Source organism: Medicago truncatula, chromosome 5 (assembly GCF_003473485.1).
Source record: "Medicago truncatula cultivar Jemalong A17 chromosome 5, MtrunA17r5.0-ANR, whole genome shotgun sequence".
In the NCBI taxonomy this organism is placed as follows: domain Eukaryota; kingdom Viridiplantae; phylum Streptophyta; class Magnoliopsida; order Fabales; family Fabaceae; genus Medicago; species Medicago truncatula.
In genome coordinates, this window is record NC_053046.1 from 37,048,641 (window position 1) to 37,068,272 (window position 19,632).

General features: G+C 33.0%; 2 protein-coding genes across 2 annotated transcripts; both read right to left on the minus strand.

Annotated features, from left to right (window-relative positions):
• Nucleotides 1-9,329: 9,329 nt before the first annotated feature.
• LOC11435040 (uncharacterized protein At5g39865) lies at nucleotides 9,330-10,400 on the minus strand. The gene has a single exon (XM_003616632.4). The coding sequence runs from the start codon at nucleotides 10,280-10,282 to the stop codon at nucleotides 9,539-9,541; it is 744 nt and encodes a 247-aa protein (XP_003616680.1). The 5' UTR covers nucleotides 10,283-10,400; the 3' UTR covers nucleotides 9,330-9,538.
• Nucleotides 10,401-12,034: 1,634 nt separating this feature from the next.
• LOC11421268 (sister chromatid cohesion 1 protein 1) lies at nucleotides 12,035-17,557 on the minus strand. The gene is made up of 21 exons (XM_024783226.2): nucleotides 17,395-17,557; nucleotides 17,169-17,237; nucleotides 17,028-17,086; nucleotides 16,904-16,948; nucleotides 16,728-16,747; nucleotides 16,554-16,630; nucleotides 15,934-16,054; nucleotides 15,415-15,484; nucleotides 15,265-15,334; nucleotides 14,923-15,020; nucleotides 14,297-14,370; nucleotides 14,068-14,214; nucleotides 13,807-13,981; nucleotides 13,637-13,716; nucleotides 13,421-13,547; nucleotides 13,224-13,326; nucleotides 12,959-13,071; nucleotides 12,792-12,873; nucleotides 12,586-12,710; nucleotides 12,386-12,477; nucleotides 12,035-12,300 (listed from the first exon to the last, which is right to left on the minus strand). The coding sequence occupies exons 1-20, from the start codon at nucleotides 17,445-17,447 to the stop codon at nucleotides 12,395-12,397; spliced, it is 1,791 nt and encodes a 596-aa protein (XP_024638994.1). The 5' UTR covers nucleotides 17,448-17,557; the 3' UTR covers nucleotides 12,035-12,300; nucleotides 12,386-12,394.
• Nucleotides 17,558-19,632: the final 2,075 nt, after the last annotated feature.

Consider the following 19,632-nt stretch of genomic DNA (forward strand, 5'->3'; position numbering starts at 1 on the left):
CACATTGTTAGTACTTTTCTCAATAGCTAGAGAAATCAAGATGAAGACCTGTTTCCACCATTGAAGGATTATTCTTGAGAACTGCTTTCCTCACCTTTGCCTTTCTTGCAAGAACCACTTGGTCCGATCAATTGGTTAGACTGTATATTATAAAAAAAAAATTGACAAAAGTTATAATTTTCTCTCTCCTCTTCCTCATTTCATAATCTTGGTTGGTTAATAATTTGAAAAAAAGAAGTGGAATTTGTGATCGAAGTGCAAGAATTTATATTTAGGTTAATAAGCAAAAGAGAGAAAGTCCAATTTCTCTCTAAACTTTATTTCTCATTCGTTTATCGAGGAGGGGTGGTTTTAGGTCTTTTTTGACCTAGAATCACCCATCTACATATTTTTTTCCCTTTTCTTTCAATTTATTTAAATAAGTGGTTTTTCACACATATCAAGTTCTTTTTTTTTTGTTTTTTTTTTTTTTTTGTGATTTCGTCGTCTAAGTACGACGTTGTGTTGTTCGTCGTCTTGTGCGGCGTTTGATTTCGCGTTTTATCGCGGTGTTTGTTTATTTCCTATTGAAAGATCGGCATCAGTCAATTACAAATTCAACCAATGATTTGTGCGTCAACGTTGAAGATCCAGAAGCATGTGAATTTCGGTGACTTAGGTTTTATCATATTATTTGCAGGCACTTTGCCGTTTTATGCTATTAACTTGGGTGCTGAGTTTGTTCACAAATTCACCTTTTACGTTTTTAGCGATGTTTGTATCTGATATAATCTATTGATTTGAATGAATGAATATCATTTTGTTTTTGTAAAAAAAATAAAATAATAATAATAATAATATTCGAAAACTAAACATTTGTTAGTTTTGATTGTTGGATTTATCGAGCAGCATTCCGGAGAGAAACCCTAACCTAAACGTACTCTTTCTTCCATACATTTCCAAAACCCTAATTCAGCAGTGACAACATGTCCCTCTGGACGGCAATTAATCGTTTCCGATACATCTACCACACAAGCACAATATCACCACCACGCTTTTTATCTTCTTCTTACTCTTACTCATCCTTATCTTCTTCCAATGCCAAAGATTATCCCACTGGTGACTTCAATTTCGAGCCCATTCAACAAATTTCTTGTTAGGCTCTAGACCATGGTAGCTTTACCATTGGAGCGTTTTCAATATGGAAGAAGTGTATTGAAAATCAATTTGCAAGGTAAGATATCCGATCAGCTCACGGCTATATTATGCAATTCAAATGTATTATCTCTGTCTGAAATTTGCGATAATTTCTTGAAAGCCGCTTGTATTTCCGCCGTCTATCTTCATATTCACTCATTAGATTGTGGCTGGGCAGAACTTGATGAAATTCGAAAACAAATTTCAAATTTTAAAAAATCAGGTAAAACGGTTGTGGCTTATGTCCTTTCGATTCAACCAAAAGAATATTACCTTTGCCTGCGCATGTGATGAGAATTTTGCACCTCTCAATGGTCATGTTGGATTCAACATCGACGACCTCAGTTTTGATAGAGGTCTGTATGACAATGATCTGTATGACAATCTTTATGGCAATCCTTATCACTATGTTGAAGATAGTAGTGAGGCACGACGAGATAGTAGTGAGGCACAAGATAGAACTGAGGCAGAAACTGCATTGCTACATAATATCTATTCAAATTGGCTGGTTAAAGTCTCTTCTTAGGGATGGCAATGGGTTCCCAATGGGTAGGGTACTATAGTATCCATTGTAACACCTCGTTTCCCAACATAAAAATTTCATAACAAATAATCAGAGTTTTCCACATAAACGGAATGGTACACTTCTCAAAAATCATAAATGAAATAATTAACTAATTATCTTTCCAAAAATCATCAACATAAATATTCAAAACATCGCAGCGGATTTATTTCAACAATATAAATAGTCTTGGCACGAAGGCCTCATCAAAACATCTCATAAAAATCCAATTAACAACTTAATCATGTATATTCATAAGCAACAACGTATTAATCATCTTATAATGACATAAGCAACAACATATTCATCATCTTATAATAATATAAATAACAACATGATCATTAATATTCCATGATTTGTCACCAATCAACAACTTCAACGATTCGACGACGACAACGTCAACCTGACAACACAGCTACGTGAGAGTACACCACCTCTTATAATACGACAACGTAAGAGTACACCACCTCTTATAGAACAACAACGTAAGAGTACTCCACCTCTTATCAACAACGTAAGAGTACACCACCTCTTATAAACAACAACGTAGACAACATTAACAACTTAAGACTCCAATACTTTGAAAAGACAACTTACAACTTTACAAATTAGACCAACACCATTTAGACATATGCAGCAAGCCACCATCAATAATAATCATCGTATATAACAATTACAATTTCATATCAACGTCTTTCACAATATATAAATATTTTCACATTTAATCATCAAAGTAAATCATCAATATTAATCATCTTAACATCTTCTCTTGGTTTTCTCCTTTTTTCTCCAAAAACAGGTTTCACGTAATCCTTGTTTTTTTAATTCTAACTCTCCCCTTTTATATAAATCATTAATCTACTTATTTTCTCTTATTTCCAAATCTGCCCTCCAAGTCTCAATATTCTATTCTAATATATATATATATATATATATATATATATATATATATATAATATAAAATATTTCTATAACGAATGACAAATATATCTCTATAACAATAATATTTCTATAACATATATATTTCTACACCAAATAAGAAATATATTTCTACACCAAATAACATATTATTTCTACATCAAATAACATATATTTCTACACCAAATAACATATTATTTCTACACCAAATAACATAATATTTCTACACCAAATAACATATATTTCTACACCAAATAACATAATATTTCTACACCAAATAACATATATTTCTACACCAAATAAGAAATATATTTCCACAACAAATAACATAACAAAATATCACTCATCTAAATTCCAAAACAGCATCCACAACTTAATCTTATTTTATTTTCAAATCCTATTCTATTAAATAATAAAATAAGCCACTTAATAAATCAACAACACATCACAATAATCATATAAATCACATAAGTCATAAAAATAGACTCTAAACTCAATAAAATATTCAAATAATAAAATAGGGCGTTACATCCATCCCCATACCCGCGTTTGTAAAAAATGCTCGTACCCGTGGGCAACAACTTTAGTGTCCTTCCCCATACCCTATGGGCACTTAAGTGCCCATACCCGCACCCATTACCCGCACTTTAGCCATGAAAAGATAATAAAAATCACCACACTTGAAATAAAACTATGATCCAAATTTTTTAAAATCAACTTACGAAATAATATGAATCGTAATATTTAACCAAATAAAAAAACATCCAAATTATTCCTGGAAAGAAAAAAAAATAGATACCTTACATCAGTTATACGTTAAAAAGTTGTAGTTGCATGTTAAAATCATAATAAATTGTTACTAAAGTTTTTATTAATCTGTTTTAGGTTTAAGGTTAGACTTAAATAGTTAAATTTATTAATTAATTGTACAACAAAAAAAAATATTTATAATATTATATAAATATATATATGCGGATTGCGGGGCTGGGTAGTACAGTGCCCATACCCGTTCCCATACCCATATAAATTTGCGGGTAATTACCCATACCCAAGCCCGGATCCATGAAAACGGGGTTTTACCCTACCCATAACGGGTATTTTTTACGGGTGCCCATAGGATCTGGGTCTAATTGCCATCCCTACTTCTTCTATAGGGAAGAAAAGAGAAGAAGTTCAAGACTTCATAAATGAAGGTGTTTCTGTTTATCGATTAGATAAACTGAAAGAAGAGGGTTTCATATCAAGCTTAGTGTATGATGATGAGGTTATAACTCTCTTGAAGGAGAGGCTTGGGGTTAAATCACTCCCTATGATTTCTTTTAGAAAATACTCTAAAGGCAGAAAATGGACTGTGGCAATATCAGAGGCTAAAGAACAAATTGCCATCATCCGAGTCTCAGGGAATATGGTTAGTGACATCGTCACAAGTAATTTCATTGAGAAGATTGGAATGGTCTCGAAAAAATTGAAGGCTGTTATTGTCCAGATTGACAGTGTAATGGTCAATCGAGGAAAGGTTTCTCAAAACTTTAACCTTGACAATGATGATGTGAAAGTGCTAGATAATGTGGTTCATTTGAGATTAATGACTCTAGGCAAGTTAGACAAGATGAAAAAGGTTGCACATGGGAGGATTTGGACCGGTAAGGACGCAGCATCTCATGGTTTGGTTGATGCTATTGGTGGGATATCGCGTGCTATTGCTATAGCAAAATTGAAGGCCAATATACCTCAAAACAGACAGGTTAATGTGTGCTATTGCTATTGCTATATTTTTATTTCTTGAGTGAAGAAAAATAGCACTAATGGTGTTTATCTATTAAATGTGTGCTATGTTTGGCAACATTAAATATAAAACCAAGTTATGGTGGTAGTATTAAGATAAAAACGGTGTGAACTCGCTTGATTTAATCAAGAAAATCACAATTATTTAATAAGAAAAATATCACTGAACAATGACCAAATAAAGCATAGTAGATGATGATCAAGAAAGAAAAATTGTCATCAGCAATAACATCAACTCTTCAACAATTACACTCAAGCTGCATTGATCTTTTCCCTTGCAGTGGAAATTGCAGATCTATATTTAGTAGATATAAAAATAATAACACATCAAATAATATCAATAAAGGCAACAAAGAAATGACAAGTGAAGTGGGTTTTGGAATCAAACCTAATGAAGAAGTGAAAAACGCTCTAATAGTAGCAATCTCAGATCTTTTGAAATTAAATAACTAAACTTAAAAAGCTTACTAAATTTAAGTACCTTTAACAAGCAAAAAACTCAACCAGCTAACACAGCTGCAAAACTCTTGAATGGTATCACAGCATGATATACTCTTACTGCTAGCAAATTTGATGTTAGTGACGTCGGAGACAATATTGTGCCCTAGTTTCAGTCGACGCTTCGTTTCAACAATATTGTGCCCTTATTTTAAGGCCTTTGATGTTTGTTCATCAAATATATATTGTTTTTTTTTCCATTATTGATCCTGTCTGCAAAAGTTTTACCAACTTTGAAATCTTAGTAACTTGCAAGTATAAATGATGGTAAAAGAGAATAGTATCATGAAAATCAAAACTTTCTAACATGACTTATCATCTCAATTAGACTAAAATAACTTCAAAACAATTAAGGAGAATAGATCATGGATCATATCTATAGAGGGCTTAAATATGCTTTATCCCTAATTGAAAGGATGAAATACATAGTTAAGCCTAGATTAAAATATATGTTTGAGATTAAAAGTTCTATTTTAATCAACACATGTGTTTTTCCGCACTCTATCACCTAAATATATTTAAACATAAACGGCTATGCATTCAACTCACTTTTAATTTTAAATAAATTAATTTTACAAAATCAATTTAATCAAAATCAATATATTTAAACAAATATTTTCATTTCATGAGTAGGAATTTATGATGATTTGGTAAAACATTACATGAGTATGAGTTTATGATGATTTGATAACTTTTGATTTTGTCCACATACTCTGGCTTTTTTCACTCTTGCACTCCAAATGCATTGCCCATTCGAAATTCAATTTGCACTCCACATGACACAACTCATTTAGTGGTTTGTTGCCATATGCGGACCCTTTCAGTTAATGAGATGATAATGAATTTTCCTTTATCCTTTTGTGTTGTAACAGTAGAGTTTCACATGCCTAAGCTTAAGGCAAATTCCTTACTGTAAATGACATAATAATTTAAAAATAGATAGTTGTTCTATCACTAAAGTTGTAGACAAAGTCAAGTCTAAGCTTAATCATGGCTGTGCTCCGATTCAACTTCCATTAGGTAGGGGAGATTGTTTCCGTTGGCTTGTTGATCTTGTCGAGTTAGAGTGCAACCATTTTAATCATTTCAATGAGGATCTATATGACGGATGAGGGCATCCTAGATATGAACAAGTATCTGAAGATATGAAATCACTTGTGTTAGAAAAAAGACTAGAGCTCATTGAAACTGTGTCACAGGTGTTGAACTTGCTGAAGCTTTTCGTAGTGGCAACGATATATCCGCTTCTGATCTTGATGGTACAATTCGTAGGGCTACAATAGCAAGGAAATTTGTACCAATTTTCATGGGTGGCGCTAGGGAGGGATCTCACGGGGCTAAGACTACTTATTTATGGTGTTCGTTGTTATTTGCCGAGTCCAATTGATTTGAGTAATTATGCTCTTGATCAAGCTAGGAATGGAGAGAAAGTAGAATTGTCTGGAAGTATTGATGGGCCGTTTGTCGCATTGGCTTTCACGAGCATAGGATGCTTTGTAAATTAACATATCTAAGAATCTATCAGGGCGTTATTAGAAAAGGGGATTTTATTACTAATGTTAACACTGGTGAGAAGATTAAGGTTAATCATTTGTTTAAGAGAAGTTGTGATGGTATTGATGAAGTTAATGAGGCTCATGCTGGACAAATTGTTGTTGTATGTGATGTTGATTGTGCACCAGGAGAAACATTTACTGATGGGTCTGTTAGATGGGCTATGACTTCTGCCAATGTTCTTGATTATTCGGTCTCAAAAGATTCTAGCGAGCAATCTTCAAATGTTGTGAATGGATTACAGAGAAATGATCCTACTTACCCAGTTGGTTTGGTTTGATTTTGGATTAGGTTTATAACTTTTTTTTTACGGGGAATTTTTTGCTTAATTATTCATCACCGATGCAAGATTCTGATTTTCTCCTTGTATCTGTTGCATTTGAACTATTGTTGTTTTCAGTGTCACAAGTTATTTTGAACTTAATTTCTTTTTAATATCATTCACCTACTTGAAATGTAAATGGCAATTGAACAATGATCTGTTGTATGATTTGCAATTGGTTTATCTGCAGTGTTTCTTTGCTGCATTTCTGTTCTGCGTTTCTATTATCTTAATGGTCTATCTATTGTTCTGAGTTGCATTTGATGATGTCTTCATGGAGAAAATTTAAATGCATCATACTTGACTAATTGAGTTTCTATCGCCCAACACAAGGATATGAAAATAGTTATGCCTTTATGAGATATAAATGTAGTTTTTATTCGGTTGGCAATGGACGGGTTAGAGACGGATTGAAGCCATTTATTTGCATTTGATTTTTAATTTGAGTTTAGAGATCATTTCTTGATTGGAATTTGCTACTGAGTTGATCTTACTCATTCATACTTTTCATTTAGTTGTTAGTGATCAATACATGTTGATCTTTAATTAAGTGAGTGTTTGGCATCGTTGTGAGTTTCGCAAAATCACAGCGATTTTGCAAAAGCAATATTTTGCAGCTTCAACAAAAACATGGTACTTTGCTTTCTAGAAACAAGCTTTCCCTTTGGGATTGTTTTTCTTTTAAGGCTTAAGTGCAGTTTTGTCTCCCTATTTTAACTGAATTTGGTTTACCCTCACTATTTTAAAATTCGGAATATTACACCCCAATTTAATGTTTTTTGGAATTTTGCCCCCACCACATTAAAGTGCATTTTGGCGATGATATGGATTTTAAAATATTATCTTATTATCCACCTAATTAATTATTAAAATTAAATATTTTTTAATTACAAAATTTAAATAATTTTTTTTAGAAAAACAAAAAAAACTTTAAAAAAATACCATAAAATGCAGAAAAATACTAAAATAACTTTTTTTTAAATCGAAAAAAAAACTTTAAAACATACCATAAAATGCAAAAAAAAAAAAAAAATCTGAAAAATACTAGAAAATAGAGATAAAACGTAGGAAAAAATCAAAATAAACGAAAAAAAATCAATTAAAAAAGGAAGAAAGGATTGGAAAGGACGAACAAAAGACGAACAACTAAGGGTCCGTTTGGTTCGAGAATTAGGAGGGGAGGGGAGGGGAGATATTTTTAATTAAAAGTGTGTTTGGTTCACAAGGGGAGGGGAGGGATTTTAACAGTATTTTACCGTTTTACCCTTAAACTTAATTAAATAAAAGAAACTGTTTGTTTTTACGATTTCAGAAACTGACAAAGACAAGCACACATCTAAGCCGCTATTTTATCTTAAACTGGCTCATGTATTTTGCTCCAAGCATCATATTGTTTTTTTTTTTTTGGCTTTTTTTATCGGAGCAATTTTTTGTAATATTTTTTTTATAAGAGCAATTCTTTGTAATCCTTGCATTTTTTTCCAATTGCTTTGGTAATCCTTGCATTTTTTTCCAACAACGATAACAATTAAACAAGGATAATAAAGTAGCGAATCAATAACGATGTAATTAATAATACTACGATATAGACAATGAGATGATGAAATTACTCACAATTCACTTTGGAGGAAGCCTCAAGCAGTCGTTGACAACAACAAAGTAGTAGTAAGAGCGGTTTGTACATCTAATAAATAAGAGTGGTAGATTATATAATAATAAAAATTGTTACAAGGAAAATATAACAAAATAATAATAATAATTGTTACAAGAATAAGATAACCTAATAATAATAATAAGATTGTTACAAAAATAATATAATCTAATAATAATAAAAGTTGTTACAAGGTTAATATTGAGATTTGAAATTAATTTAAGGATAATTATGGCAATGCAATAAAATTTTAAAGAAATTTGCTTGCTCCCCTCCCCTCCTCTCCCCTTCCCTTCTAAAAATTGAACCAAACACTTCAAATTAAAAATCTCCCCTCCCCTTCCCTCCCCTCCAAAACTCTCGAACCAAACGGACCCTAAGTCACTTACTAAACCACGTGATTGAATCCAATGTCACTTACTAAACCACGTGATTGAATCCAATGACTTGGTTATAGCATTCAGTTTCTAAATAAATAAAAAACGCCATTGTATTAATATTGTTTGAATTGGATGACTCGTTAAAAAAAATCAAATCAAATCTTACAAATTAAAAAAACCTAGTAATGAAAAAAGCTTTCTTTCCTGTATTTTTCTTTTAAAGCTAACAAGTGACAAATCCTAAAATGACAATTGATGGAATATGAAAAGTTTCAAACTTGGGTTGGATAAAATAGAGAAAAAGAAAGATGAACACAAATTGTCATGATATCATCTACCATAGTCACACGGTCCACACACACAAGACATAATTTCGATTTTAAAGTTTTGTTCCCCGCCCACGAAACCCTCCACATACATCACACGAAAAGTGTATACCTTGCACATGTGATATCATTAATTAAATGTTCATGACCCACCATATCAAATCAAAGCTGGCTCTAATACCATATCATCATTATCACATATAATAATCATATCATACAAGTCATATAATATGGCAATTCAACTAAAACTATCTAATAACATATATTAAATTAAACCCTAAGTTAAATCATCATATAAGATATATGATTTTTTTTTTCTTTTCCAGTTGTTTATGAGCTGTAAAACTAACTTCAAAACTAAGCAAACTATCTGGTGTATCGCGGCAGCATGAAGAAACATGCAGGGCACCTAATCAAACCATTAACATTACAACCCAAACAGCTTCTAAACCCGTTTTTCTCCGTATACACTTTGTGACTTCCGTTACACTCATCACACACAACGAATCTGAACCCTCCACAGCAATCACAACCGTTCATATTCGACTTCGGTAACCGTTCGATCAAACGATTCAACTCACCGCTTTCGTGTAACTGTTTCACCTCGTCAACGCCGCCGATGTAAACTCCGCCGACGAAAACCCTCGGGAGTGTGACGTTTTTCCGGTTCAAGATTTCGTTGAGTTCGTCGCGGAATCGATCGTCGATTGAGACATCGCGTTCGTCGGTGATGACGCGGAAGTTGCGGAGGATTGATCTGACGGCGCGGCAGTCGTTGTATGTGCGGCGGATTACGCGGAGGCTGGTGAAGTAAATGACGACACGATTTTCAAGGCCGGGAGGGAGGGAGATTGTTTGCGGCGGTGGAGCGGTGGTTCGGGAGGCGGATAAAGCGCGGAGGAAGGTGGTGGAGATTCTGATGCGGCGGAAGAGTGAAGGAGATTTTGGTAAATTTGGTTCTGGTTTTTCTTGGATTAGAGTTTCAATGTCTTTGAAGGAAGAACAAGTGAAGTTGATAGAGTGAGTTCGGCAATGTAACGGTAACGGCGACGGTGGTGGTGGTGAATTGCGGTGGCGACTCGGTGAAGCTAACCAATTTGGTGGCCACATTACCGATTTGGGGGGAGAAAGAAAACAAAGAGTATTTCGGTGGAAAATTTGTGGAGTGAAGAAAAATGAGGGAATGGAATTGAGAGAGAAAGAAGAGGGTGTGAGAATTTATAAATGGGAAAGGGTTATTGAGTCTTAATCGAATATTAATAATCATAACTCACCCACTTTACCATGTGCGTGTTATTTCCTTTTTTGCTTAGGTGGAAATTAGTTTATGGTAAGAAATAATACTAACATTAATTTCGCACGTAGAAAAAAGATACCGGTGTGCTTTTTAGCCAAATGAAAAATAAAAACACAGTATGCGCAACATGTATTTTTTGTTGTTGGTAGAAATATGGAAAATATAATTAATAATAACAAAGAAATGTAATCAAAAAATTATGCAGATATTGCATGAGAATGTTATTGCTTACATACTTTAATAAAAGAAAATGTTATTTCATATTTGTAGTAGAAATAAAATGAATATGGTCATAATTTATAGCTCAATTGTCCTTAAGTTTGATGTTATCTACTCCTTTAATTGTGTATGTGTAAGTTTAGGATGATTATCTTTATTTCGTCTATTTAAAAAAATCGTAAGTTGACAACCAATATTTTATTGATCAAATACATCTAAAGGTCTTTTAAATTTTTTGTTTTTCTCAAAATGATAAAAGTCCCAAAGTAGTCATTTTAGTTTTTGAATCGTTTCAGAATCATATTTTCCGTCATTTAAGGAGCAATTTAGAAGGCTTTATGATTATGGTCATGAGTTGATTAGATCAAATCCTCATAGCACAGTGCAGATCAAAGTTCAACCAACTGAAGTGAAGATGGTAATGGAGAAGAGTTTATTCATAGACCATTGTTGCCTAACTTTCAGAGGGAAAGTATGATTCTGAAACGATTCAAAAACTAAAATGATCACTTTGGAAAAAACGAAAAACTTAAAGGACCTTTAGATGCATTTGACCTATTTTATTTAATGCAAAGTGATAAAAAATGTTTAAAAACTTATTTAAACAATAAAAAAATTAATTAATAGGTAATGTTATTGTTAATGGTTAACTAAAATAAAATAAAAAACTTTTTTTTAAATAACGGTTAAATTAGTCTTTTTAGTGGACCTTTGACTAACTCGGAAATTTGGTAAGAGTTTTTTTTAAAAGGAAATTTAGTAAGAATTCAAATACTATCAAAATCTTTTAGTCAAATAAAAAAATATCACTAAAAACTTTGTCTCAATGTTATGAAATGACTTAAAGACAGTGGTGCGTTTGTGTGTGTACACTTGATATTTTTCTGTAAGAGGTCAGCTATATTTTTTTATAGAATATTTTGAGAGGAATTTTTTATATAATTAAAGCTGTAAAATCTGTAAGAGATTAAGTCCGTAGTTTTTTTGTCAAAAAAAAGAGTCCATAGTTATTATCTCATCACAGGAACAATGTGTCAACTAATTTAAAAATTATATGGTTGGATCTTTTTAATTGTTGCATTGGCTTAAATAATTTTGTTTACAATTTTTTTAGATAATATGCAAAACAATTTATGTTTGCTTAAAAATATATTTGAGCCTAAAAAAAATGGTAACAATATAAGCCTCAAAATATTGTAAAAAAATATATAAATATGAGCCTCAAATTGATTTTAAACACAAGTTTCAAATCACAATTTTATTTTAAGATCAACTCTGGAAGCAAAAAATTAAGACTGCTGCAAAGTATCTAAACATATCAAAATCAATGATAACCAAATAAATTTTCTCTCAAAATTGAATCCAATCATGCACATAATACTTACAGAAACTTCATTAGGCAGGCATAACAATATTCTAAAATGACTAGTAATAATAATAGTAATAAATATTTTAAAATTTTAAATCCTAGCAGTTTTTTTGAATCAAAATCCTAGCAGCTGTTGGTTGTGTTGTGTATATATTTTGAAGGAGTATGGGTAGTAACTAATGAATGACTGCATATGCATGGAGGAATCACTGTCTGCTTCCTAAATTAAACATCAACATCTACCTGCGGTTAAAGATAACAATTCATTAGCAATACTCTATACGTTCAATACTTCAATGAAGAGAATTAAAATTAGAAGAAACCACACCTTAATTAATCACATCTCTGGTCCTCTGAAGATAAGAATCTCCCCATAAGGCTCCTTTTGCTCAACTCTAAGGACATCGCGGGTAGCAAGAACTATACAGAACAAAGTTAAAACAGATATGTTGAAACTTGGGAATGATCTTTATATTAATCATTAGTAAAATATTAACTTGTAAGTTAGAGGGATGTGAGTAAAAATACCACAGGTTTGATAGAAAAGTATAGCTGCTGATTTTTTGGTCATTCCAGCAGCTAGGATATCCAGGGACACAAATTGAGGAGCTCCACTTGCTGATTTATGAGTGTCAAAATGTGCTTTCATCTGACTATAACATTCAAAATCAATACATAAGCTTTATCGTTACCAGAAATATTATTTATACTTTAGGTTAATAAAAGATTCATACGCTTGGATTGATTTGGTTATCTTGTCACTAGAATGATTGGGGTTTCCTTGTGTTGGAGTGGGACCTGTCTCCACAAGAAGTTCTGAAAAGAAACCTACAAGGCTCAGATATGTGTTAAGTGGATAAAGAATATCAATACTAGTCTGAAGCCTTAACAAGTAATGTACCTTGATCAGGTGTTGGAGCAAAGTCAGACAACCTATTGAACTTTTCATTCTCAGGTAAGCCATGAAGCCCTCCACCACTCTTTCTGGATGATGAACGCTTTCTCTTTGTGTCTCTGTTAATATTAATAGTTTTCAAGCATCAATCATTATTAAACCTTTTTAACAAGACCAAGATTTTAATCTCTATTCAATAAGCCAGATATGAATTAATGAAATGGTCATTTAACTGGATTCTGTAAGTGGCAAATTTAAACTGTTGTATCACCTTCCTCCTTCCAAGTCTGAATGTGAGGAATGGCCATGTTCAGATGCTGTCCTCACGGAATATGAATTGTCCCCTCCTCCTGGAAATATTTCTGGCTGGACGACTGCATCCAAATTTGTTAGTTATTATAGGTATACCCTTCGACAAATAATTTAGAAATATGATTGATCAAATAACCAAGTAAAGATGAAACATACCATGAATTTGGGGAGTACCATTATAGCCTGGAATGTTCTCTGGAAGCTCTTCCCCTACCGGCAGCAACTTCCCTTGCGAATCATAAAGTATGTTGTCTAGCCTACCATCGCCAAATTCTTCAGAACCCTTCACATTTGGAGTTTTTATCAGGAATTAAGTTTTTATCCTTCTAAAGTATGGAAAAGAAAACCAAAAGATGGATGTAGGAGACTAACATGTCCTGTGAACTCATTATTTTGTACTCCTGGAGGTGATGTAGATGATGGTTCTGGAGGATGGTCTGCTGAAATCCTAACTGCATAGAATACTGATCTTTGTTACCTTCTGCTTAAGCCTCTTAACGTCAAGTTTGAGTAAAAGAAAGAGAGAGAAACTCAATACAGACCTGAAGGTGAATCATGTGGTGGTTGAGTGCTCTTAATCCATAAGTCAAGAAGAGATGATGGATAATATATATCTTTGTTTACAGTTGACAATAAGCCACCATATAGCGCAACAGGTGGCACCTCCATGAGGTTAACTATCTTAAATGAAGACATGATATCATGTCGCTTCTGCACCTGAGAGAAGCAGTATCAAACTGTGTAAGTATATAGTTGTCTAAATCTTCGGCAAAGGATTTCTAGAAGCAGTATTAATTGAAAACCTTTTGTATTCCTCCTCTTCTTGAGACTAAATCAGAAGGGTCTTGAAGCCAATTTTGGTAATTCAGACTAGGGATCATGGTTTGCTCGAAGTCCATTTGTATTGGTTTTCCTCTTTTCCTTTTAGCTGGCCTTCGCCTTTGAGGTTCCTGTTGCATTGCACTTATGTGTTTGGTCAGTTTATTTCCACAACATTGTAATGTTCTTTGAACAGATAAATGATTATAGTACCTCTCTAGCATTCATGTTGTCATTAGATTGCTGAATGACCGGGTGCTCAGGATGTTGGTCTTCAATTATATCATCTGCAGAATAGTTATATCAGTGACAGAAGAAAAATATATGCATGACAAGAATATTTAGATCACTATGTTCCTCGGACGTATTTCTAAAACTTTGATCATGTAGAAAGGGAATCGCACGTGCTTAAATATGCTTCCCATTTTAGTAAAAGACAAAAGAATTAATGCATTTTAAAGTCAAAACATGGTAACAAACCCAAAACAAATTCAACACTATTTAAACTTTTACTTCTGCGTTTGACAGCCAACATCTTTATATGCATGCATTGCAAAAAATGCAAAACTGGCTAAAACAAACTAAAATGAAAATGGATAAATTTTAAAGGATTCAAACTTTTAGCATGTATGAGTGCCTACAAATTTGACCCCTTTTAACTCAGCACTGATAGTAGATTTGTTTTCAAACGGAAGACATATTCACGTAGGGCACATCATATGGAAATATGGCTTAAATTAAATTAAATGCAACTGAGGTGAAATTAGCACAAGTTTACAAGTAGGCTTATTGAAAATATTGGTGTTTACACGTAGTCAAGTGATTGATATGCTACTCACCTATCGTTGTTTCATTTGGTGGAGGTGGGGATGGTTTTCCAAATTGAGCACAGTCCCCTGAAGTTCCATTCACTTGTGTTTCTTCATCTCCTTCAAACCTGTCACAGCATTCACAAAGAAAAATGAGTAAATGATGCTGATAATAAACCATTTTCTCAAGATTCAAGAATGAGCTAACAGGATAGATGGTTCATTGATCCTGCTAACAGGACACATGGAAAATTTACAACTGCATCTCAATTCTGATATTCATAGCATAAAGCTTAAAATTAAAATGTCTAAAAGAAATACTGCTAGAAAGAAGAACATGATTATCAAAAGAAGGATGGTGAAAGCCAAAACCTCTCATATTGATTGTGTGGAACTGCATCAGCTTGGAAACGTTCAGGTAAGGTAATATTGTCCGGATCAGCTGAAAATTTTAAGAGTCAACATAGGAATGCTTAGATAAAATGCCAACATGAAATGTTTAGCAAATCAAAAAATGAAAACCTTGATGGTGATGCACCGATGGATCTTCCTCCTCAATTCGTTCATTACCAAGATCCAAAGTATCAAGTCGCTGCAACAATAGAAAAGCATAGATCATCCAAATTCAAACGATGTTAGTATAGAAAAAGCATAGAAAACAGTTGGACAGGAAAGCATAAACAGTTTGCAAGGACTTTCACAGTTCTCAGTTTTAATGATCAGGCCCCAAATACTCTACCATCCATGCTTGTAAAAGAATTTAATATAATCCATCAATGCCTTATATTTGTCTATGGTAAGGTAACCAAGTAAATTATGATCAACACAATTAAACATTTGATCATCATCAAATAATCCCGTTTCTTTGATAGCAATAACTAGATTATAAATTGGTTACGGTTTCTATATAGGAACAGCTTCCATTCATAGATTATTAGTGATATAAATTTCTTGGTGCAACATGCGCAACATGATTAATCGAAAACCTTGGTTTGTTTAAATGTTATATCCATAATCTGTTCTGTACAAAGCATTACATACCATGGAAAAATAAGCACTACGATGGAACCTCGTTGCAGTGGTTGCAGTGGACTGATATGAATTTCCAATGTCTTCCTCGATGGAACCTCGTTCTTTATTTGGTATAGTTATTTCGTTTCTCCTATCAAAAAGATAACACACAAGTCAAATTGCTTTAAAAGTGACTAATATTGCAATAAGTTACTATTCTGCTTAACTTATTTAACTATCCAAAGTTTCAAACAAGCTCTTACTGTGTTCAACATGTGTTTTTTAGTGCCTAATGACTTTTCTATAGTATAGAAAGTGGAACTTACTCGTAATTAACATTATAATCCTAAGTTTGTAAAATAAACCATTAGACCAAGAAGCTTAACAGGGGAGTAAAAAATTTGATCAATTGGGACAATAAAACTCATTCTTTGGTCTTTGTATTTGCTGTTATATGCACATTAATGTCATATTTGAGTAACATATTTAACTATATACAAAGTTTCAAACTATTAAACATGTTCCTATTCTGGCTCTGCTTAACTTATCTAACCATCCATAGTTTCAAACCATTAACAACTTCAAAATTACCTCAAAAAAAAAAAAGTTAAAAATGAAAATAATTAATAATTAGAACAAATTGGACTCACTTAGCTTGAGATTTTCCTTTAGGAAGCACTGTAGGATCTGGGGCACTCTTAACCTTCCATGCTTCGTTAATCTCAACCTTACAAATTCAAATTTAAAGCAATTATATACCTATATTTGAATTTATTGAAGAAAAAAAACATAATCACACAAAATACGGAAGTTGAATTTTATACCAGAAGCCGTGAAACATCATCTGCAAGAAAGAAAGAAAAAAAGATAAAATTCAAAAAATTAAAAAACGGTGAAAATTCAAAAATGTTGTTAAAAAATTGTCAAATAGTGAAACAGAATTTCATGATTTTAACATTTGATTAATTCATCATTAAAAATAAAAACTGATGAAATTTACCATAGAGTAGCTTCACTTTTCGTTCATACACAATCACAACACCTCCTGATAAAAACGAAAAATCGATTATGAAGAATCGCAAAGAAGTGAAAAAGAAAACAAAGAAGTATGAGAGAGAGATTACCCATGAGTATTCCAGAAAGTCTCAGAGCCATGGGAATCGCTGGATTCAGAATCTCTTCACTGTGAAGAAACGATTTCAGTTAAAGAAGAAGAAGAATAAGCATGTAAATAATCGATTATGAGTAAAAGTGATTTTAATTACCAGATTTTGATGATATTGAGCTTATTCAACTTCTTCCTGTTGATCTTGGCGTGCATCGTTGCCGCCATCCTTCAACCAAAAAACGATTCCGGTTCTCATTTTAGTAACATTGAAAAAAAATGCAAAAGTTGAAAAACGAAATCGAAACAGAGAGATTAAAATGTATGTAGTGTAACCAAACTCAAATGAAAATGAAATTAAGATGAAATGCAGGAAACGTTGGTACCAAATTTGACCGAGAGGTGCTTTTCTAGCAAGAAGCTGATGTGAGTAAAACATTGTTTGTTTCTAGCTATGAAGATTTTGAAATTGTTCAAAGAAATTTGAATGTGTTGTTATAAGGTGAAGAAAATAATTGCTTGTAGAGAAAGTTGAAAGAAAGTGTGAATGAATTTGTGATAGTGTGAATTAGTTGTTGTTGTATTATAGTGTTACCCGCCAAATATGCAAGAAAGAAGCGCACGGTGAAGGAGGTAGTGGAATTGATAAAGTTACGCGTGAGGTTACGTGATTGATCAATGCTATGAGGTAGGATTGTTCCACGTGTGATTTTTAACGGCCTTGATTTAGTTTGATGGTAGTGTTAAGGGTGAGGATAGTGTTGCTTAATGAGAGTTTACTCTTGGCTGTTAGAGTAGGGCCCATGTGAATCAGAATCAAACGATTTTGTTGATCCTTCACTCGCCTAGTGAATTTGTTATGGTTAGTGGAGTTGTGGAAACAATACTTGACTCACAAGACACATGCTGGACTTGGTGTCTTAATAAAGATAAATACCTCAATAATAGAATTAATAACGAAGAATACATAAGTCTTAACTCAACCGATAAAAATATCGAAATTGTTAAGTCGAATGTTATGGTTGAAGTTTAAATTATGACATTTATGTGTATGAGTTTCTAATAACTTTTACACGTGGACACATCTTGGAGACTCTTTTAAAACAAATAAGTTTGTATTTGGCTCTACGGTACAATTTCCACATCAAGGCAAAATCACGGCAGGAACCACGTTTACACTGAAGCTACATATAATAGCTTTTCCAAATCACGGCAATTTTTGCCTTGGGACGCGAGAAAGCTGCTTCCACCGCACATCCAAACAAGCTATTAGAAACTTCATCAACCTTTGAACTTATTGAAACTCATAACATAGTCAAGCATATAGTTTAATCAACCTATTTCCCTTTAACTTCCCTCTTGATAATCTGTCACACAAGAATAAATAACCAGACCCAAGTCAATATCTTAAACGGTTCAATTTCGAATAAAACAATATATAGTTGTTACTTATAATGAAAAATTCGAAGGAGGAAGTGGAAGAAATAGAAGACATTGGGAGGAGAGGGTTTTGGAGGTTAATCTTTTACTAATGAAAAATTCCCCTCATTTGGGGGAACTCAAAAATTATATTGGGGGAGAGTTTTTGGGGTTATGAAGGGTTTATATGAATTTTTCAAATTCAATCTATGTTGTTTATAATATTCTTAAAATTAAAAGTATATTAATCATAAGTATTAGTTTATCATTCTCTAAAAAACTATTCTTTCAAAAAATGTGAATTTTTTGTCCATTTTTCTATATATTTCCGACCCTCCAAAATCCTCATCTCCCTCCCCTCCGAACTCCCAAACAAAACCTTAATGTCCATGGGATAATTTGTAAACTGAATTTGTTGTTACTTGGCAGAGAAAAATGGTCATGTAGAGATTGAAGTGGAATGAAACGGCTGCACTTTTGATTGCTTGCATTCTTGGTCAAAGCTTTATCCATATTTGGTAAATAAAGAGGAGTACTATAGCAAGTGAAAACAAAGTGAGTTGGGACAATGTTGAAAATAGAGGATTCGATGGAGTGTGCTGCGCCACCTTTTTTAGTTAGTTTTTGTTTTTTTTTTTTTTAGAAGAAATTACCCTTCCCCTTAGAAAAGAAGGGCACGTTCTATTGGGCATTTGACTCTTTTCTTATGTGGAGAAAAACTCAAATATGTTAGTTCATTATGTCTCACTTATATAAGTGGAGAGATGTCATACTCAGAAGAGAGTGTTTTTTTGTGAAAAGAGTAGTCACCAAAAGAAAGAAAAGAAAGAGAAAGTCAATCCGTTTTTCTCAAGCCTATCTTAGTAAAACAGCGATTGCGGATTCGTTAACCGTTGGATTGGACTGGTTTTGGGAGAGCAGGTTCACAACATTTGTGTCTACCTTTTTGTTCATATCTTCGAAACAAGGTCTCAGCTAAGAGAAATTCGTCTCGCATTGAAGTAGTATTTTTAGGGTATTTTCTATCTTTCTTGTTCTCATTTGTAAGCTTTGTTGCATTGTTGTTTTGGCTAGTTGTTGCCACCATTTGTGCATCACTTTGCAGACTCTCCATTACCCGTATTTGATTATAATTGAGCTATTTCATTGGTCTGGACGATTTTGGTTTTTATCCTTACTTTGAGGGGTTTTTACGTTAAAATATT

Bases quoted from the DNA above. Each gene is read 5' to 3' on its own strand.
- LOC11421268 (XM_024783226.2), bottom strand. From the start codon at position 17,447: ATGTTTTACTCACATCAGCTTCTTGCTAGAAAAGCACCTCTCGGTCAA. The intron at 15,485-15,933 runs GTATGTAATGCT...CTATTGTTGCAG, and splicing joins GTAGTGCTTATTTTTCCATG to CGACTTGATACTTTGGATCT. The intron at 12,478-12,585 runs GTATTTTTACTC...TGTTCTGTATAG, and splicing joins ACTTTTCTATCAAACCTGTG to TTCTTGCTACCCGCGATGTC.
- LOC11435040 (XM_003616632.4), bottom strand. From the start codon at position 10,282: ATGTGGCCACCAAATTGGTTAGCTTCACCGAGTCGCCACCGCAATTCA.